General features: G+C 40.4%; 1 protein-coding gene across 1 annotated transcript; it reads right to left on the minus strand.

The window, feature by feature from the left end:
- Positions 1–5916: 5916 nt before the first annotated feature.
- On the minus strand, positions 5917–22565 carry LOC138691501 (zinc finger protein 235-like). The gene is made up of 5 exons (XM_069813477.1): positions 22293–22565; positions 18393–18530; positions 15714–15851; positions 9408–9490; positions 5917–7116 (listed from the first exon to the last, which is right to left on the minus strand). Exons 2-5 carry the CDS (start codon positions 18489–18491, stop codon positions 5958–5960), a joined length of 1479 nt encoding a protein of 492 aa, XP_069669578.1. The 5' UTR covers positions 18492–18530; positions 22293–22565; the 3' UTR covers positions 5917–5957.
- Positions 22566–22927: the final 362 nt, after the last annotated feature.

Consider the following 22927-nt stretch of genomic DNA (forward strand, 5'->3'; position numbering starts at 1 on the left):
CTGCCTGCCTGCCTGCCTGCCTGCCTGCCTGCCTGCCTGCCTGCCTGCCTGCCTGCCTGCCTGCCTGCCTGCCTGCCTGCCTGCCTGCCTGCCTGCCTGCCTGCCTGCCTGCCTGCCTGCCTGCCTGCCTGCCTGCCTGCCTGCCTGCCTGCCTGCCTGCCTGCCTGCCTGCCTGCCTGCCTGCCTGCCTGCCTGCCTGCCTGCCTGCCTGCCTGCCTGCCTGCCTGCCTGCCTGCCTGCCTGCCTGCCTGCCTGCCTGCCTGCCTGCCTGCCTGCCTGCCTGCCTGCCTGCCTGCCTGCCTGCCTGCCTGCCTGCCTGCCTGCCTGCCTGCCTGCCTGCCTGCCTGCCTGCCTGCCTGCCTGCCTGCCTGCCTGCCTGCCTGCCTGCCTGCCTGCCTGCCTGCCTGCCTGCCTGCCTGCCTGCCTGCCTGCCTGCCTGCCTGCCTGCCTGCCTGCCTGCCTGCCTGCCTGCCTGCCTGCCTGCCTGCCTGCCTGCCTGCCTGCCTGCCTGCCTGCCTGCCTGCCTGCCTGCCTGCCTGCCTGCCTGCCTGCCTGCCTGCCTGCCTGCCTGCCTGCCTGCCTGCCTGCCTGCCTGCCTGCCTGCCTGCCTGCCTGCCTGCCTGCCTGCCTGCCTGCCTGCCTGCCTGCCTGCCTGCCTGCCTGCCTGCCTGCCTGCCTGCCTGCCTGCCTGCCTGCCTGCCTGCCTGCCTGCCTGCCTGCCTGCCTGCCTGCCTGCCTGCCTGCCTGCCTGCCTGCCTGCCTGCCTGCCTGCCTGCCTGCCTGCCTGCCTGCCTGCCTGCCTGCCTGCCTGCCTGCCTGCCTGCCTGCCTGCCTGCCTGCCTGCCTGCCTGCCTGCCTGCCTGCCTGCCTGCCTGCCTGCCTGCCTGCCTGCCTGCCTGCCTGCCTGCCTGCCTGCCTGCCTGCCTGCCTGCCTGCCTGCCTGCCTGCCTGCCTGCCTGCCTGCCTGCCTGCCTGCCTGCCTGCCTGCCTGCCTGCCTGCCTGCCTGCCTGCCTGCCTGCCTGCCTGCCTGCCTGCCTGCCTGCCTGCCTGCCTGCCTGCCTGCCTGCCTGCCTGCCTGCCTGCCTGCCTGCCTGCCTGCCTGCCTGCCTGCCTGCCTGCCTGCCTGCCTGCCTGCCTGCCTGCCTGCCTGCCTGCCTGCCTGCCTGCCTGCCTGCCTGCCTGCCTGCCTGCCTGCCTGCCTGCCTGCCTGCCTGCCTGCCTGCCTGCCTGCCTGCCTGCCTGCCTGCCTGCCTGCCTGCCTGCCTGCCTGCCTGCCTGCCTGCCTGCCTGCCTGCCTGCCTGCCTGCCTGCCTGCCTGCCTGCCTGCCTGCCTGCCTGCCTGCCTGCCTGCCTGCCTGCCTGCCTGCCTGCCTGCCTGCCTGCCTGCCTGCCTGCCTGCCTGCCTGCCTGCCTGCCTGCCTGCCTGCCTGCCTGCCTGCCTGCCTGCCTGCCTGCCTGCCTGCCTGCCTGCCTGCCTGCCTGCCTGCCTGCCTGCCTGCCTGCCTGCCTGCCTGCCTGCCTGCCTGCCTGCCTGCCTGCCTGCCTGCCTGCCTGCCTGCCTGCCTGCCTGCCTGCCTGCCTGCCTGCCTGCCTGCCTGCCTGCCTGCCTGCCTGCCTGCCTGCCTGCCTGCCTGCCTGCCTGCCTGCCTGCCTGCCTGCCTGCCTGCCTGCCTGCCTGCCTGCCTGCCTGCCTGCCTGCCTGCCTGCCTGCCTGCCTGCCTGCCTGCCTGCCTGCCTGCCTGCCTGCCTGCCTGCCTGCCTGCCTGCCTGCCTGCCTGCCTGCCTGCCTGCCTGCCTGCCTGCCTGCCTGCCTGCCTGCCTGCCTGCCTGCCTGCCTGCCTGCCTGCCTGCCTGCCTGCCTGCCTGCCTGCCTGCCTGCCTGCCTGCCTGCCTGCCTGCCTGCCTGCCTGCCTGCCTGCCTGCCTGCCTGCCTGCCTGCCTGCCTGCCTGCCTGCCTGCCTGCCTGCCTGCCTGCCTGCCTGCCTGCCTGCCTGCCTGCCTGCCTGCCTGCCTGCCTGCCTGCCTGCCTGCCTGCCTGCCTGCCTGCCTGCCTGCCTGCCTGCCTGCCTGCCTGCCTGCCTGCCTGCCTGCCTGCCTGCCTGCCTGCCTGCCTGCCTGCCTGCCTGCCTGCCTGCCTGCCTGCCTGCCTGCCTGCCTGCCTGCCTGCCTGCCTGCCTGCCTGCCTGCCTGCCTGCCTGCCTGCCTGCCTGCCTGCCTGCCTGCCTGCCTGCCTGCCTGCCTGCCTGCCTGCCTGCCTGCCTGCCTGCCTGCCTGCCTGCCTGCCTGCCTGCCTGCCTGCCTGCCTGCCTGCCTGCCTGCCTGCCTGCCTGCCTGCCTGCCTGCCTGCCTGCCTGCCTGCCTGCCTGCCTGCCTGCCTGCCTGCCTGCCTGCCTGCCTGCCTGCCTGCCTGCCTGCCTGCCTGCCTGCCTGCCTGCCTGCCTGCCTGCCTGCCTGCCTGCCTGCCTGCCTGCCTGCCTGCCTGCCTGCCTGCCTGCCTGCCTGCCTGCCTGCCTGCCTGCCTGCCTGCCTGCCTGCCTGCCTGCCTGCCTGCCTGCCTGCCTGCCTGCCTGCCTGCCTGCCTGCCTGCCTGCCTGCCTGCCTGCCTGCCTGCCTGCCTGCCTGCCTGCCTGCCTGCCTGCCTGCCTGCCTGCCTGCCTGCCTGCCTGCCTGCCTGCCTGCCTGCCTGCCTGCCTGCCTGCCTGCCTGCCTGCCTGCCTGCCTGCCTGCCTGCCTGCCTGCCTGCCTGCCTGCCTGCCTGCCTGCCTGCCTGCCTGCCTGCCTGCCTGCCTGCCTGCCTGCCTGCCTGCCTGCCTGCCTGCCTGCCTGCCTGCCTGCCTGCCTGCCTGCCTGCCTGCCTGCCTGCCTGCCTGCCTGCCTGCCTGCCTGCCTGCCTGCCTGCCTGCCTGCCTGCCTGCCTGCCTGCCTGCCTGCCTGCCTGCCTGCCTGCCTGCCTGCCTGCCTGCCTGCCTGCCTGCCTGCCTGCCTGCCTGCCTGCCTGCCTGCCTGCCTGCCTGCCTGCCTGCCTGCCTGCCTGCCTGCCTGCCTGCCTGCCTGCCTGCCTGCCTGCCTGCCTGCCTGCCTGCCTGCCTGCCTGCCTGCCTGCCTGCCTGCCTGCCTGCCTGCCTGCCTGCCTGCCTGCCTGCCTGCCTGCCTGCCTGCCTGCCTGCCTGCCTATAAAGTTGAGAGTGAATACAGATTAAATAGTGTTTAATATGTTTAAACCCAAACTATAAATCCAATACAAAACTTTTTGTTATTTTTATTAATTTGGAGAGGATTCGTGATTAAAAAATATTGGAATAAAATTTGTTTAATAATCTGGGACCTTGACTCATGCTATGATAAAAACTGCATTGGTTTTAGAATTTGGTTCACTCAAACGCAGAGAATTCATATTTTTAGTTCCATATTTATGTATATGCCTTTCAAAGTTATTAAGATTTCTATAAAAACTATTTTAATAAAATAAAATAATGCATTTGTTTAATATTGAAAACTTTGAAATGTTTAAACAAGAGTTCAGTTGGGTAATCTTTCTGTTTTTTTAAACAAATTTTGAATACTTTTTTGGGTAGTAATATTAATGAATAAAGGTTAGATTTATAAGTTCAATGCCAATCTATAATACCCTACCTAAAAATATATTGAAATTATGCTTAATAAATTATACTGTACGTAAACAGTTAATTGATAAAATATTTCTTACAACAACAAAGTAACATAATGTTTTACGTAATTTATTGCAAATATAATTATTCCATTTTAAATGATTATCAATAATTATACCTAAGTATTTAACCTCATCAACTTCATTAATAACTGAACAATTGCAATTTATTTCCGAACAATCAGAATTATGCATTTTCAATTGTAGTATAGATGCAATTGGTTTATTACCTTTACCTCTATTATTTAAATAAAATGGGATAGCTATTGTTTTATCTTTATTAATAACAATTGAATTTAAATCAAACCATTTATTTATTAATTTTAAGCAGAAATTTTCATTATAATAAGCATCAGTCCAAGTTTTTCAACTAAAAAGTAAAACAGTATCATCAGCATACGTATATAAATAACCATCATATTCTTTAAGGTCTATCATTAAAAGGTCATTAATATATATTAAAACTAAAATCGGTTCAAGGGCTGTTCCTTGTGGAACACCTATTTTAATTTTAATAAATTAACTTAATACATGATCAATTTTAGTAACTTGAACTCTATCATTTAAATAAGATTTTAATAAATTAAAAGCATTAATTTAATTCCAATACAATTTAATTTCTCTAATAATAAATGATGACTTACAGTATCAAAAGCTTTCCTTATATCCAAAAATATACCAACACACTTACAACCTTGATCAAGTACCTTAGTAAATTTTTGACAAACACTGAGAATAGCATTCTCTGCACTACAGCTTTTTCTAAATCCAAATTGTTTTTCACTTAATATATTAATTCGTAGTTCGTAGGACACTGAATATGACGCAGAACCGGGGTCGAAACGGGACGTCTGTCTAAGGTACATAACTTTTCAAAAAATTTAATACTTTTAACGTGTCGTTAAACAATTTTAAGTTTTTTTAAACAAAGTGTTAACGTGAACCAGAATCAATAATATATTCTGCTTATTTAAATGATCCATTATTCTAGTTTTCAAATAAATGAGAAAAACAAGAAAGCAAAGATATAGGTCTATAATAATTCATATTCATTTTATTACCATTTTTAAAAATTGGTTTTAAGATAGCAATTTTTAATTTGTCAGGAAATTTGTCTTGTAAAAATTACAAATTAAATGTATGTATTGTACAAGCGGTTTAGCAATATAAATTATTAGCAGTTTTATTAACTTTGCATTAAACATATCAAAACCACATGATGTATTGTTCTTCAACTTTGAACTAATTTTAATTAATTCTTCTACTGCAACAGGGTTAAGCTGCATACATGAATTTATTTTAATAAAGATATTAAATAAATTAATTTTATTACACAAACTGTTACTATTATCATTATTATTACTATTATAATTAGAAGAATAACAATTTCCGCAACTATATTAGAGAAGTAATTATTAAATTCAGTAGAAATATTTTTTAATCATTTACAACTAATCCATCGTAAGTATAAATTTCTTTATTTATGTCATAAACCTTGGTTTGAATGTTAGAATCTTTATTAATATGTTGCCAAAATATTTTCGGGTTATCTTTACAGTTTTCTAATTTATCAAATCTTCAACGTTTTTATGAAGTTTGTAAAAATGTTTTTTTCTTTACATTTTGTATTTGATTTTTAGGTTAACATTAAAAGGCTCTTTCTTTAATTTTACTGCAGTTTTATCTCTAGTTCTAATGGACTTAATAGTGATCCATGGCTTAATCTTTTTATTCTTACTGGATACTTTTTTCTTATTAAATATTCAGTTATTTTGAATGTGTGTGTTTGAATTTTGGTATAATAAATTAAGATGTTCATCTGGATCATAATTATTTAATATATTAAACCAAGGTTCATTAGTTATATCTAATATTAAGATTTCATAATAAATAATTTTAATAATATTATAATCATTATTAGATTCTTCATATTCTTTGCCATTAATAAGTGAGATAATTGCACATATACTATAATGATCAGTAATTTGACTATGATATGCACAAAGTGTAAATTCTACTAATTTATTTTTGCTTTTAAAAAATATATGGTCGAGACTGCTCTTGCTTAACGGTCCGGTTATGGCATTTAAATACTTATAAAACCCAAATTCTTGTAACATGTTCAAATAATCATAAGCAATTGCATCAAAATTTTGTTCTTCCAATATTTGAATATTAATATAACCAATTACTATATGGTTAATAAAATTGTTAATGTGCAAAAAAACATTCAAGATCAAGATCGATTTAGAGGAAAACAACAATCACCCCATGTGAAACCTTTCTCGCCTAACATTTGAAAGGTTTCGCACTAACGTGCAAAAGTTTATGCCTTCGAAGACTACCAGACACAGAGAAACACTTACCACAAACTTCACATTTGAAAGGTTTCTCACCAAAGTGCACACGTTCATGCCTCCTAAAATTACTCGACGTCGAGAAACACTTACCACAAACATCACATTTGAAAGATTTCTCCCCTGTGTGAAGGCGTTCGTGGCTTCTTAGATGACACGACTGCGAAAAACATTTGCCACAAACATTACATTTGAAAGGTTTCTCACCAATGTGCAAGAGTTTATGTCGTTTAACATGACCCAAAACCGAGAAACACTTACCACAAACATCACATTTGAAAGGTTTCTCACCAGTGTGCACGAGTTTATGAGTTGTAAGATTACTACACACCGAGAAACACTTACCACAAACGTCACATTTGAAAGGTTTCTCACCAATGTGCACACGTTCATGCCTCCTAAGATTACTCGACGCAGAGAAGCACTTACCACAAACATCACATTTGAAAGTTTTCTCGCCTGAGTGAAGACGTTCATGGCGTCTTAGTTGACTTGACTGCGAAAAACACTTACCACAAACAACGCATTTGAAAAGTTTCTCACCTGTGTGGAGGCGTTCATGAGATATTACATTAGACGACTTGGAAAAAGAGTTACCAGATACATCACATTTGAAAGGTGTCTCACGTGTGTGCAAACGTTCATGACGTCCTAGATCAAACAACGCAGAGAAGCACTTACCACAAATGTCACATATGAAAATTTTCTCGCCTGTGTGCTGGACTTCATGCTTTCTTAGATTACTCGAATGCGAGAAACACGTACCACAAACATCACACCTGAAAGGTTTCTCCTCTGTGTGCAGGTGTTCATGCCTTTTTACACCACACAACGTCGAAAAACTTCTACCACAAATATCGCATTTGTAAGCATTCTTGACTACACGCTCATGTAAATGCGTCGTAAATTTTGCCGGATTGGAGAGACACTCTTTAGACACTCCGAATTGCAATTGCTTCTTATCTTCATGCGTTCGGGCATGTTTATCTGAGGAATCTGAATTCTTGGGGATCTCACACAAAGTTTCGTTCTCGTCATGTGCAATGCCGTCGAATTTTGATGATACAGTCCTCTGTTTGGTAGCTGCAATCCTGACGAAAAGATACTATCAGTCAATAGAATAGTCGCAACAAATATACATTAAAGTAATGAATTTCAAACCTAAACGAACCTATTTCACAAGAACAGACGCTACCATTAAAGACACAATGCTATAAATAAATTATGAATTATGTTGGAAATATCAAAATTGTCTGAACATTCTAATATTAATCTATACAACAAATTTTATGTGGAAAATACCACGTATTCCAAATCTTAGTTGGTTGGCCTTTGTATTGAGAGATATCTGTCTAAAGTCGCCTGCTGGTTAAGGTTACTTTGGACACAATTATTGTTTTAAAAACACTATATTATTCTATATATAATTAAACGTAAGAAATTAATGTTTCCATCTTACAGTTACATTCTCATTGTTAGAAAGAGAGAAACAATAAATGTAAATTATGAGTATTAACTATAATCGAAGAGCATGCTACAAAGAAAAATCATATATTTTCGCTTTAGCGTTTTTGGTTATGAATGTGCTAGTTTGTGCGATTGTTTCCCAATTCGGATTTTAATCGTGTTTAACTTCTCTTGTGGTTTATTCTTATGCTGTATAAAACGTTAATATATAGTTTATTTTCTCTCATTCAAATTTGATTAATTTTTCCATTGTTGCCTTGCACTATAATATGTGTAGCTAACAACGAACATATTCCGCAATTATTTCCAAAGAATGTATGAAGTTACCAATAATTGCTGAATCAAATTTTTCATCAGATGCACGCAGTGAAAGTGCTTGAAATGCGCGACATTGCACTATGGTAACAATTCTTTGAAGAATATTCTCTCAATATTTTTACGTGACAGAAAACATTTAAGCAATTTTATCCCCATCCTTTCTACAGTTTGCACTCTAGATTTTTTGTAAGTTATTTTACCACGCTTTATCAACATCTAGGTTATTTAGCGTCTGAATGAGATGAAAGTGACAATGCCGGTGAAATGAATCCGGGGTCCAGCACCAAACGTTATCTAGAGCTTGCTGATATTGACTTAGAGATGAGTTTTCGTGCTGATTAACACGCACATTTGCAGTCTTGCATTCAATGAACCGGAATTTGAAAAGTGAGGCTTGTTTTCACTGACTATCCTACAAGGCGCTCAAATCACCGCACCCCTGCTTTCAGAATACACTAGCCATTCTCGCGGCACTCATCGTCTGTGAATGTGCCTATTTGTATCGGTGTCTCTTCGTTTTGACATTACGATTTTATATTATCCTGCTTTTCGATAATTCCTTTACTAGATTGCATTGACGACACATTAGTTTCGAATAGTTTCGGATATTATGGACAACGGTTTTTCAAAGTATGTTGCTGTTTCTGAGAGCCAGAATGAAAATATGTACTAATGTTTGGTACTTTTGCAAATTTCTCATCTTTTTCTTTCAACTCGCCGCTTTCCATTTTCTAAGAAACTGGCCCACCCCACTTAATTTTGTTTTTTCACTCATTGTAAATATTAAAACGTCCTCGAACAAAGAAAATATAATTCACTGGTACCACACAACCTGCTACCCGACTATGCCGTGAAGCAAATAAAAACTGTGTATTATAAAAACTGTGCAACACGCATGAACTGTGAATGTACATCGTTACATTGCACAAAGAAATTCACCATTACTTAAGAATTAAATTACTAACTGCTACCAAGGGATTAGAAGTTTGGAACGTCGGCAGTTTTTAGTCCACAGTAACACATAAAATACGAGCATAAAGTAATTCGAATACCTATACACGTTTCACTCATACATTTCCATACTGCTCTACTTAATATAGTTTAAATATTTTGATTAATTTTTAAAGTAGAAGAGAAGAATGAACAAAGGAACATGTGACAGAAATGTTCCATTATTAAAACGAATAACTTTGTGAAAACACTACACCAAGGTCCGTCGATAACAGCTATTTGACAGCAACATCTAGAGACCTTGCACTACACAATAATGCAGACAGCTCACCCGGTAAGCATCTTTCGGAAACTGATTGAATGCAAAAAGCTTTCCCTAGTTATAATATAGTGGAATACAAGAATAATTTGGCATATAAAGCTATTTTTAAGAACATTTAAAATACCAATCCACTACGTAAATCCTCAATGTTTATACACTGGAAAAAAAAAATGCACACGAAAAGAGCATCCCTACACATACACGCACGCAATCTGTTGGTCTAGTTCGGAGATACAGCCCTTCTGAAGGTGCTTCTAGCCAGATAACGAAAAGAAAGTTTCAAACGCAATGAACTCTCTACATAAATTCGCACACCACACTCACCATTCTGTGAAAATCTCGTTGTCCTTTGCTGTTCCTTCCACCCTTGGCTCCTCCTTCACTGTTTCCAAGTCACTCTGCTCTTCCTAATACAGAGCAAATAAAACAGACAGATAGCACAATATACATTAACAAAAGTGCAACGATTCTATATGCCAAAGAAATGCATATAAGTCGTATTAGGCCAGTACACGTTTAGTTGACAGATGACTATTCTTGGGGCAGATATTTCATGGGGTAATTCTTTTCCTTATAGAACAGCGTTTTTGAATCTTTTTTCATGTGGCAAAATAAATGTGTAATTTAAACTACCATGACACACTCATATAATCTAAAGGTGTAGTTCCCAAACACCAGGCAAATTTTAGGAGGGAATGAGTACTATAAAATACAAACACTTGAGATTAATGCATATGCATTAACATATAAAGTACAATATTTAAAATTGTATATACATTATTTTTAGTCAACATATGGGGGAATGATAACTAGATGAATGGTGAATTGGAGCATGTTGCAAAAAGATTGAGAAGAGAAACAAATTACATATTATTCATTAATTGAAGTAACAGCAATTTGGTATTTATATTTGAAGTTTATGATAGAAATGTAAAATATATTGATACAAAATAATTACAATGCAATGTAAGTGTGCAATAATATGGTACAGTGTGTACCACTCGCTACCGAACCTGGGATTTTCTTTTTAATAATTCCAATACTAATGAAGATATTGATCACTGCTTTGTGGTGCAACCTGAAGTAGCAACAATCCGCTTGTCCACTGGCTTATTTGTGATATTTGCGTTGCATGTGTTATCATTGATTGGTGATTGTGTTTATTCGTAATTCGAGTGTATTGGAAAACAGACTCAATACAGTTCAATTGGTAGAAAGACAAGTACAGGTAGTGTAGATAAAATGAATCGGTATACTCTAGAAGAGCGTGTGTTTATTATTCGAGTGTATTGGAAGACAGGCTCACTAAAGGCTTGTCAAGAGCGGTTCGTAGAGAGATTTGGAGGCAACCGACATCCACCAAATAAGTCCACCTTTTGGGTCTTATCGAAGAAACTTGAAACACAAGGAACTTAACTGGACAAACATGCAGGAGGTAGAGAACAAATGACACAGGAAACCGTCGAAAATGTGAAATGTGAAGGATAGTTACTGGTATCTCCCTTTAAAGCACTCTGCCGACTTTTGCAAGAAACAGGAATGTCCAGAAGCACTCATCGATGCTACAAAAAAAAAGCAGAGCTTCACACTTGCCGTTTCACTGTGGTGCACGAATTGAAAGAAACTGACAAAGTGAAACGAGTATGTTAGTGTCAAATGTTTCAAACATATCTTAAAATTAATCCGACCATTGGTTCATGGACGAGGCGTGGTTTCATAATAATAAAAATTTCCATATTTCGCCAAGTAAAATCCTCATATGATAAACGGAGGGCCCCTTCAATCAGAAAAGATTGGTGTTTGGTGTGCGAATAGTTGGTTTCATGTCCTTCAATATAACCATCGCAACAAATGAATACCTTGAAATATTCAATATATTTGTAAATCAACTGAACGAGCAGGAACACAGCATGGGAATTTCCAACAAGACAGTGGACATGCCACAAATAAATCGCCAGCATGGCCGAAATTAAGTTCTTTTTCGGCGATCGTGTCATTTCGAAAGGGCTTCGGCCGCTCGCTCGCCCGACCTGACATCACCTAATTTTTTTGTGGGGACATTTGAAAGGACCAATTTATAAGAACAAACCACGAACCATGGACGTTTTGAAAGGAAACATCATCTCAGAGATCCAGGCAATAAACGCGAACATCCTAGTGAGATGCAAATAGCGGGCACTTCCAGTATCTGCTATGACGTCACCACATTTCTCGCAGAATGAAGTAAGTCGCCTTCAAATTTCATTCCATTGTCTTCATTAGTATCTTTTTTTTTTAAGTTGATTATTTAACGACGCTGTATCAACTGCGAGGTTATTTAGCATCGATGAGATTTGTGATAACGAGATGGTATTTGGCGAGATGAGGCCGAGGATTCACCATAGATTGAATGGTATTCACTTTACACTTGGAGAAAACTCGGGAAAAACCCAACCAGGTAATCAGCCCAAGCGAGGATCGAACCCGCGCCCGAGCGCAACTTCAAACCGGCAGGCAAGCGCCTTAGTATGTTTTGCTAAGGTATTAATGCATGATCTATTTGCTTTCATAAAGACAAGTACAATACTATATTTTTCCAGATTGGTACGATATTCTAAGTTTACTGATCTGGCAACCCTAGCTGCACATCAGTCAGTCTCTTGTCTACTGCTCGCACACCTACACTGTGTGCTGACGTGTGCCACGTTCGCTGACAGTTGACTGTTGTGGACTCACTTTTCACCACTCTTTTCACTTTTACTTTTCCAAATTTCGCCACGACAATCTTTACTGTTTTCATTTTTTCGCGGCTCACCAGTGGATCATTCGAGTGAGCTGTAGCATTCTGGAAGAAAATAGCTGTTATGGAACAACTAATATTAAACTACTGTACTGTAGGAGAAATTATTTATGACGGAAGAATTCAATTTCTAGTCACGAATTTGGTGGATCTTTAAGTGGCTCATTTTACGAGACTTTATAAACTGCAATGGTTATATAGCGCCTGACAGAAATGAAGGTGATGGCAGTGGCACAATGTCCATCCATACAGCTGAAAACCGGGTTCAAATCCCGGTGCCGGAGAGAATTTTTCTCTGTTCCACTCCTCATTCATCATATGATGACGCAAAATTTCTGCACGGAAATATTATATGTACTTCTGTACATCGTAATAATATATGATATGCGAAAAATAATCACTTACAAGCAAACGTTTTGATGGGGGCAGATAAAAAAGTTAAATTTTTTTTCTTCCACCATGTTATTAATGTCAAAAGAAGTGCTTATACAAATCTTGGCCAAACGACAGCAATTACGAGGGCATCCAGAAAGTGATTTTCCCTGGGGCCGTTTATAGAAAATAGCACAATTGCATAGATATATTTATTGAAACAGATACAGCAATTGTTGCGCTATTTGTCAGCATATCCCCCACTAGAATTGAGACATATATCATACCATAGGATCAATTTTTGTGTCGTAGAAGTCAGCCACCTCAGATCGGAACAAGCATTTGACTGCATCTGCACCTCTCTCTGCCAATCCCATGATATGAGAAATGCCTCAATTCCAATGGAAAATATGTTGAAAAATAGCTCAACAATTGCTGTGTCTATTCCAATAAATTTGTTCAATGAAAATGTATTTTTTTTCTGTTAGCGGCTCCTGGCGAACTTATTTTTTACGGCCTTCGTAATTGCAGTCGAGTGGCCAAAATTTGTATAAGCACTTCTTTTGACATTATTAACACTGGTGGAAGAAAAAAAATTGAACTTTTTTATCTGCCCCCATCAGAAAATTTGCTTGTTAGTGACTTAAGACTGCAGTTACTCAGTAGGAACCCGGTCATTTAGTAGTCACTCATAACGAGTGCACCCCTGCACATGTACGGACATTGGGCCACTGTCATACACCTATGACGCAGTGCATGAGGGTAGGCCACTAGACAGAACCCAAGAGGTGGAACTTAAACTGAGAGGATTTGATCCGACATCGGGATGGCAATCCGTTGCGGCTTAGCGGGTAGAGCGTCAGCACGTAGAGCTGAAAACCTGGGTTCAAATCCCGGTACCGGAGAGAATTTTTCTCTGTTCCACTCACCATTCATCAGAGTATCCTGTTAACCAAGGATATTTCGTATACCATGACAAACGAAAGTTTCTATTTTGTCTTCATCCTCTGTTTTATTATGAAAATGTGGTATCAATCTCCTATCTTTTTAAGCACATTGTTCCATTCGACAAACTTGAAAACTGATTTCTTCTAATTCTTTAAGTCATGACCTCAATGTTCTCTCGGTATAAGCCAGTTTATACAAATTAATATGTAACACACACACAAACACGCAAGATCGCGCGGGCATGCACTTCTGATTAAACTAACACTCAGCAACGCAGTGAATTGACCGAACACCACTATAGTGCAAAGTATTATTTTGAAGGTTGAGATTAGCAGCATCTCGTACTGAGATATACCGAATCGATACCACCTCCCTAGTCCCGCAGTCAAGGTCTTAGCCATACCTTTAGAGCATTCAGCCACAGGTCTTGCAGTGAACTCCATCCTGGAATAACTACCAACAGTGAACTTAACATATGGAAGGCCTACTATCACTAGATACAACTGAAATCTTTTGCGTAGGCTAAGCCTTAAGAGCTTCGCCACTGGTAATAATGCCAGTGGCGTCCAACGCCAAAAGTTACTATACATTTACTGGCAACAGTTTAAGTAATAATCCCACAAAAACTTCAAACAGGTAACTTGTTACCTAGACACCAGTTAGCTTGTTTCACAGTCAGACATGCTAATTGTAACTCCACGTCTTTGGACGAAATTGGTACAATGCCCCTTTTTCTGACAATGACTAATAGTATGTCATTGCATGGACTCAAATTTTTACATTACCAGGTATATAACCAATTGGTTTAGTTTGTTTTTGACAGCACTTGTGTGCTCACACTAATTTATTCCAGTTTAACTCCACAAGTACTGCCAGGCAAAATATTATGAAGTGTACAATACTAAAGCTTCAACACAATTCCTTTGCTATGATAATTCATTCAATCATTCATTCACTCATTTAGTGTACTGCCCAAGGGCAGGTCTTTCACTACAAACCCAGCTTTCTTCAGCCTTCCTATTTTCTGCCTTCCTCTTTGTTACCTCACATGATACATATATCTTAATGTCGTCTATCATCTGGTATCTTCTTCTACCTCTTCTCCTGTTCACCATTCATTCCAGTGCATCCTTCAGTAAGTAGTTTCTTCTCAGCCAGTGACCCAAACAATTTCTTTCCCTCTTCCTGATCAGCTTCAGCATCATTCTTTATTCACCAACTCTTTCCTACACAGCTTCATTTCTTATTATGTCTGTCCACTTCACATGTTCCATTCTTCTCCATGTCCACATTTCAAATCCTTCTAGTCGCTTCTTTTCACTTCGTTGTAATGTCAATATCTCTGCCGCATACAATTCCACACTCCATACAAAGCACTTCACTAGTCTCTTCCTTAAAAGTTTCCTTGGTCATTGCTATCCTCCTTTTGACTTCCTAGCAGCAGTTGATGTTACTGCTTACTGTAAACAACAAGTATTCTAAGATGTCCACTTGCTCTACTGCCTCATTTGGAATTCGCAAGTTTATCGTCTCTATTTTTCTTTCTATGACCATGCTCTTCGTCTTATTTGCATTTATCTTCATCCCATACTGCCCATAGCTGTTATTTATGTCAAGTAGCATAGGCCCTATCCCTTACTATCATTTCCTCTTCTGCTAGAAAACGCCATATCATCAGCAAATTTTACGCACTTTATTCTTCTTCCCCCTACTATCTCTCCTCTCATGATCTGAAAACAGTTCTTTACTAAAACCTCCAAGTAGATGTTGAACAGCATAGGTAATAAAGGACATCCTTGATGTGCTCCTATCTCTATTTGACTTCCTTCTGACATTTCTTCTCCTATCCTGACTTTTACTCGTTTCATATAAACATTACTGAACAGTCTTCCCTCCCTTTCCTTTTTAGTTGGTTATTTTACGACGCTTTATTAACATTTTAGGTCTCTCTTTCTAATCCACGCCAATTTTATTTAGGATCCCTATCAGTATATTCTGTTAAAAGCCTTTTCTAGGTCCACAAATGCTATATACACTTCTTCATTCTTCTCCAGTTATCTTTGACCGATTGTCCGTAGCAGTGCAATTGCATCTATCGTACCTTTTCCTTTCCCGAAGCCAAACTGCTTTTCTTCGATGTTATAATATACTATAAACGTCTATTCAGTATTTGCAAGAGAATCTTCGCCGAGTGCGATTTAGACTGATAGTCCTGAACTACTTACATTTGTTAGCATTATTTTCTTCGGTATTGAAAAGAACACTGTCTCTGTAAAATCTTCAGGCCCCTCGCCTTTCTCATATATTTCGTTGCATAATGATAGAATTTGCTTCTTGTGTTCACCCAAGCATTTCACTAATTCAATGGGGATTCCATCAACTCCTGTTGCTTTCCCACTCTTCATTTCCTACCTGTATTAAAACTGAATGCACTTCACTGACAGAAAAAAGAAAGTAAAACATACAATACTTTGATGTATGCTGTATCTACCCGGATGAATAAGAACATGCGTTCTTTGTTTTGCACTCACCTCAGGTTCACGTTTCACCACAGGAAACGGAATTGGCACCGGGTATTCCTCAAATTTTATCTCAGATGTGAGATCATGGCTGTGGTCCTCATATTCCTCCTTTATACCAGTCACATGCTGATCCAAATAATTCCGTTCCTGCAGTACAAAGAGACGTCTTAAACGAGCACTTTATTACAGGGTGTTAGAAGACAACTTCTAACTTTACTAGTTGTTTTCTATGTGTCCACATGTCAGAGCCTGATCACAACCCACAGCATGGGTATTACATTATGATGAATAAGGCCAGGATTCATGTGCAGATGCATATTTTCATGCAAAAACATTTGTTATACATGTTATTAACGTCTGTGTTGATGAATACGCAAAGCTAACTCTTCACAGTTTTTTAATATCTAGTTCATTATCCCATATAATATACTACTGTGCATTATATTGTAGCATGTCTTCAACACTGTGTTAGATTAACAACATTTCCATAGTCTTGTAAAATCAATGAAACACTGCATTGCTCTGTTGCTAGCACATATTTTTTGGACGACTGCACTCAATGGCTAGAAATTCCTTGTGCATGAAGGGAAACTGTGGAAAAACCACCATTGCCTACTTTTCTTCCATTGAACTGCTGCACAAAAGGAAACATTCCCAAATATCCCTACCTACTGACTCTGTCACCTCTACACTCCTTTTCTATGTTTCACTTATTCTGAGTTGTTGCACTAGGTGTATTTTGATTCGTATCGACAAGTACTCAAATATTATACCATTGAGCTACCACACAGTTCGACAAGAAGTTTTTGGCAATGTCCTTTCGACAAGTATGAGTGGGGAACATTCTGGGACATGGAAATTGCTCACTGTCAAATTCCTGAATTGTACCACTATCTAAATTGGAAACAGACTACGGCACAACAGGGTTATGTTGTTTGGAGTCGTGAGAGAGAAATCAGTAAGCAGAATCATAAAGATAGTGTAACGGAAAATTTTGGTATACATGCACTGCATTACTAAGGCAGTCATATTTGCTTTCCATGAGTGTACATTAGCAGTTTCGCATATGTTAATTCCTCACACATTACAATTTTACTATATAATTGGTTGTCAGGAAACGTTAATAGTGGGGGAAATAAACCCTGATCGATTTTCTCTTCTGATGGAACTTAGTTTCAACTGTATGGCGACGTTGTATCATAAATACTGCTATCAGTAGACAAGAGAAGAATCTGGAATGAAGTTCCCACAGAAAAACAAATCCTTATTTTTTAAACGGAAATCATAGGGAGCATTGCAGCATTAGAAAAGAAAAATGATTCCATCCTTAATTCATTGAAGAGTAGTTCAAATAAATTAATTTCCTGGAAGTCGCAAACATATAATAATATGAGTATTTATACCTATTTGAAGTTTTGAATGTGATTTCAAGTTTCACTGGTTGCTCTCTGCTTCCATATAGTCAGTACCTGGTTTATTACTTGTAGCATTTATATCATAGGTAAGAAAAATTCAATATTTAATTAATGGGAAGCAGACTATAAAGGTAGGCGCTCACTTACAGGAAATAATTCGGTCGTTGGGTTCAGAATGTTATTATAGTATTGCTCACTTGTCCGCATTTCCGAATGAATCATCAAATTGTATTGTAATTTACCGCTAGAGCGCATTATTTCATTGCAGTGTTCTGAACTGAACCTGAAATTAAAATGAATATCTCTGTAAATTAAATAAATTATGAAGGACATACCTCATTAATTTAACATTTTCTCAGTATCATCTCATATTTCTTTCTCCATATTAAGTTGCTATAATTCTAATTTCGTAAATTAAAAAGCTCTTCATACTATAGGACTTAATAAGATAAGCTTCGCGTCATCCATTTCATTATATCTTCGATATTAGCGCGATTGAAAGTCTTGCAGTCGATATATTTGCCATGACATTCTCTAATTCGATGTTGGACCGTACAGTAATTCATTTAGAATTTCTGGTCAGAATTCTGAATGGAATCCGGTCATGTGGACAGAGGCTATATGCTCAAGTGGGTGATGCTTCATTTAAAATAATGCAAAGAATAAAAATCCGAACGTGCCATATGGATCCAATTTGGTTAATGGACGCTTACCTTAACAGCAGCAGGACGGCTGAACATAGCTAACGTGCATACACAAACAAACAAACAAACACACAAAATAGAAAATGTAGAATTTAATCGGAACATGTACATATTACGAAATATTCTATGGTCGCTGTATTAGGTAGTGAAATTTATGAAAATGTTAGAAGATAGGCCAACGCTTGAAGTAATGGCGCCAATAACTGTACGTAGAGCTACAAATAAAACATTATTCCTTATTTGAAGCAGTAAATGTATTGAGAATTTTAGACAAAGGCACAGACACAGCAAAAAGTAGTCGTGTCCTTAAGTACAACATAATACCAAATACACTGTGGAATGTGTAGCTTGGCAACCATTAAGAAGAAGTGTAACAAGCAATTTTGCTTTCAAATTTAAAACAAAAAGTGAGAGAACAGTTCAACATTAGACTTCTCTGCAACAAGCCATAACCATTAATAAAAAATAGTCGTGTCTCTAGACCAAGGAGTAATATACTGTATAAGCCAATGAAAATATACCATAAACATTGGAAGAAGAACACAGTGCATTCCTTGAGCTCCACTCACCTCAGGTTCGTCTTTTACCACAGGAAACGAAATTGTCTCCAGATCTTTCTCAAATTTCACTTCAGAAGTGAGATCATGGCTCTGGTCAACATATTCCATCTATATACCAGTCATATGCTCATCCAAAAGATTCCATTCCTGCAGTAAAATTAGACATCATAATTGGGCACTTTGGGATTCTTTTAGATTAGGATATCTCCACAGTCTACTATATACAGTCATGAAGCTTGAGTTTTGAGGGTGCTAGAAACAATAGACTGTGACGGTACTATTTTGCATTGCCTGTAATGAGGCGATATTAGCGATCCTAGTGGTGAGCAACTATCTAATGTTTGCATATTTACTACGTATTGAGCTTCGCGACTGTGTATACTAGACTGTAATATCTCTTTATTTTCGTTAAGTTTAACAAACGATGACGTCACATTGCCGCAATGACTTTAAAACACGGCCTATGTAAAGAAGATATAATAATTACGTAAACAAAATTATCGTGGGGGGAAAAAAAAACTTTATCCCCTGTATCACAATATCTGCTTTTAAAATGAACAGATATGGTACGCACTTATTGTCATTGTATCATGAACACCGAAATTACGACAAAGGGCAGAATACAATGTACCTATACATGTAACTGTAAATGTCGTCTTCAGTTTAAGAACAGTGTTTTATTAAACTGCTCAGAATTCACTCCAAGCAGACTTGTGAATCACATTCCAAGGTATCAATTGAAAAGAACAAGTAAAAATGCGAAAGCCAATTTAAAAACTACTATATTATTAATTATTCGTATAACATTTTGGGTATATCGAATTCCTTATTGTAGACTGCAGATCATTCCGCCATCGAATAAATACTGATGTACAAAGTGCATAAATATATTTATATTTATTTACTGATTATAAATTGTCTTCCAAATTTTCTGGCTTCGAGGATGGTCGACAAATGTTCGTTTTCTTTCCTCAACATGTTATGCGAACGGTTTCAGAAAAAAAAATTGGAGAAACTAGTGCGCGCATACTTCTGGTGATTTTGGAAGTGAAAATCGTTGAATTTGCAACTTGTTTGTTGAGCTCGAGTCGAAAATGAATGGATTTTATAGGGATATATTTTGGAGGTAGAAAAATTGTTAGAACATATATAGGAAATTACGATTGCAATGAGAGGTGCGTCGTAATAGAGATGAATATGTTGTGGTGACTAGTCAGAAAAAGAAACGATGGATATGAAAGACATGATGCTCTATAATATGAAGAACACATACCTCGTGTTAACAGTCAAAAAGAGTAAAAAAGAGAACAAATAATAATTAAAAAATGCACACATTTCGCAATGCAACTTCGTTTATACTTCCCCTGTGACAGTAACTTCTCATGCACCAGTACTGACAATGTTGCTAACAAAAAAAATTACCAACACACCGCTTAGAAATCTTGCACTCAATCGCTGTCATATTCGTCTTCAGGTAGACTGCCACGATAAAGGCCCTTGTCACCATCTAAGCTAACAAGCAAACATTATCATGGAAGAGATGAAAAAGTTAATTTTTTTTCTTCCATCATATTAATATTGTCAAAAGAAGTGTTTATCCAAATTTCGGCCACTCGACTGCAATTACGAGACCGTCTAGAAAGTGATTTTCTTTTACACGAAAAAAAGCACAATTTAGTGGAAAGATTAATTGAAACAGATACAGCAATTTTTGAGCTACTTGTCAACTTATTCCCCACTGTAAATGAGACATTTGTCATAACATGGGATCAATTTCTGTGTCCTTCTGGTGTAGAAGTCAGCTGCCTGGGATCGGAATCAGCGTTTGACAGCCGTCTGCATCTATCTGTCAATCACATGATATGATGTCTCAATTCCGGTGGGAAATATGTTGAAAAATAGCTCGACAATTGTTCTGTGTTTCAATCATTTTTTTTAAACTGTGTTTTGTTTCTGTTTACGGCCCCTGGTGAAATTTTTTTAAGGCACTCGTAATTGTGGTCGAGTGACCGAACTTTGTATAAACACTTCTTTTCACATTATTAACATGGTGAAAGACAAAAAAATAACTTTTTTTATCTGCCCCCATCAGAATGTTTGCTTGTAAGCTAACCTAACCTAATAATAATGACAGTCTTACCTTGAAGATCTTGATTATAGTCTATCTTTACATCAGTGTAATCAAAGGAAGGCAGACATCAAAAATGGGGTAATTATTAAATAATTTTGAGGTTATGCAAAGCACATAAAAAGCCTGAACTAACCTCAGCTATCACAGATTCGTATATGCAAGATACATCAAAAGCCTAAACTAACCGATCCTGTCACTCATTCCTATATGCCAATCATAAACAAAGCCTAAACGAACCTCTCACATATTCGCATAAGCATGGAATACTGAAAACCTGAAGTAACTTAACCTAACATAATCTAATTTATTAAGTATATAGGCCTACATATTTTATTTATTTATTCATTATAAATTGTTTAGCATATTTTCTGGCTTCCATGATGGTTGACAAGCGTATGTTTCTCTTTCCTCAGCATGGTATGAGAACGACTTCAGAAAAAAAAAAAAACAAAGAAATTAGCGCACAAGTACTTTTGGTGATTTTTGAACTGAAAATCGTTGAATTTGTAAAGTAGTTTTAGTGGAACTGGAGTTGAAAAACGAATCATTTTATAGCGACAAATTTTAGAGGAAGAAAACTGCTACAAAATGTAATATATTACGTTGGCAATGAGTGGTGCGTCGTGATGGAAATAAATATGTTGCGGTTTCAAATAAAAAAAAAAAAGGAAAAGGTAGAAATACATGATGCACTGTAATGTGAAAAAACATATAACGTGTATCAATGGAATAAGCACTCAAAAACAGTTAGAGAAGAAATTTTAATTAAAAAAAAATACACACATTTTGTAATGTAGGTAACTTTGTTTCTACATTCCCCATTACAGTAAGATCCCAGGCACTAGTACTGATTTCACTAAGAAAAAACACCCGAAGACCGCTTTAAAATCCTGAACTCTGTCGCTGTCGTCTTCATCTTGAAGCCTTCTAAGCTAAGGCAACTATTAGCGGGACAGCAAAAAGAAAGAAAAAAAAAAAGGAGCATATATTTAGTCAATTTTGAGTATATATTATGCAAGGCATAACAAACTAACCTAACCTTACCTGTCACCGATCCGTATACAAAAGGCATAACAAAAGCCCCAGACTAACCTAACCTAATCCAATACAGATTCGTAGATGCAAGGCATACCAAAAGCCTATGTAATATAATCCAACCTGTAACAGATTCGTAAATAGGACTGGGTATTTGCGTAACGTGATATTAAAGCATGTAATATAAAAACAACCTAGTAGGAAGAAAATACCTTTTTGCTAGTTTACCCAACATGAGAAAAAAAATTTAACAACATATCCCCATTACCTAACCTTTCCCGCTATATGAACAAAGTACCGTACTGATAGTTAACGCATTTCAAAATAAAATAAACACATTACTGTTGACATCTAGTTGTGCAGCAAACAAATGCCAATCTTCGATATCGCACCACACCACACAAGGGACTGAGGTCTGATTAAGTTTCTTTACGGGTTAAATGAGGCGATAGCTAAATGACATTAATCCGAGGTATGTGACAAGGTTAGTGGGTTAGTTCAGGGATTTGTTAAATTGAAATGACGAGGAATTTTGTAGCGTGGGAAGATACCTAGGTTAACAAAATTTATTATTATTATTATTATTATTATTATTATTAATATTATTATTCTAAAATATTATATAAAAATAAATCCCACAAGGTAAAGATTGATAAAAGACACAGCATACTAAACAAATACTGTAGATATATAAATAAACACTTGAATTATCACACTGTCTCGTGTAGAAAACAGCAGCCCACCTCAGCTTCACACCTTACTATGGGAAAAGTGATCAGAACTGGAGATTCTTCAGGTATGTTTTCTGATATAATAGTAGTAGGAAGCCTCCTTCATCTAACAAAATCTTCTTTGACACAAATACGTGACCGCCAGTCGGCCATGCGCAGGAACTAAGGCCGTGTCTCAAAGCTCAAGTCCATACTACACACTAGTGACTAGCAACTAGGTGACTTGTAAACTACACACTAGGGAGCTTTGGGAATGTATGCTTGAAACATGACCTTCTCCATAGATTATTTTCCTAAAAACCATGACATCATGGTGCAGCACTGAATTAAGAAGGCAGTGTCCTAATGCAGTTCCATTACGAATTATGTGGAAAAAAATGACTTAATATATTACAGTAATGTTTAAAACATTGTACAGAAGGTACTAACAATGTCAGTGTTCAAAGTTAACGTGTTATTCTACATTATATTTACATTATTTCACTTCCAAAAAATCCAAAGCATCATCAAATTTCATAACCCCGTTTGCTGATGAGGTATCCATGTTTGTTTAGTGAACAAGTTAACAATCAAGCCAGCATTTTCGTTCACTAGCTACTAAAGACTTGATTGCTATGCACTAAGTAGCTTTGGATCATAACTTCTGA

The sequence above is a fragment of the Periplaneta americana genome, chromosome 16, assembly GCF_040183065.1.
Source record: "Periplaneta americana isolate PAMFEO1 chromosome 16, P.americana_PAMFEO1_priV1, whole genome shotgun sequence".
Lineage (NCBI taxonomy): Eukaryota > Metazoa > Arthropoda > Insecta > Blattodea > Blattidae > Periplaneta > Periplaneta americana.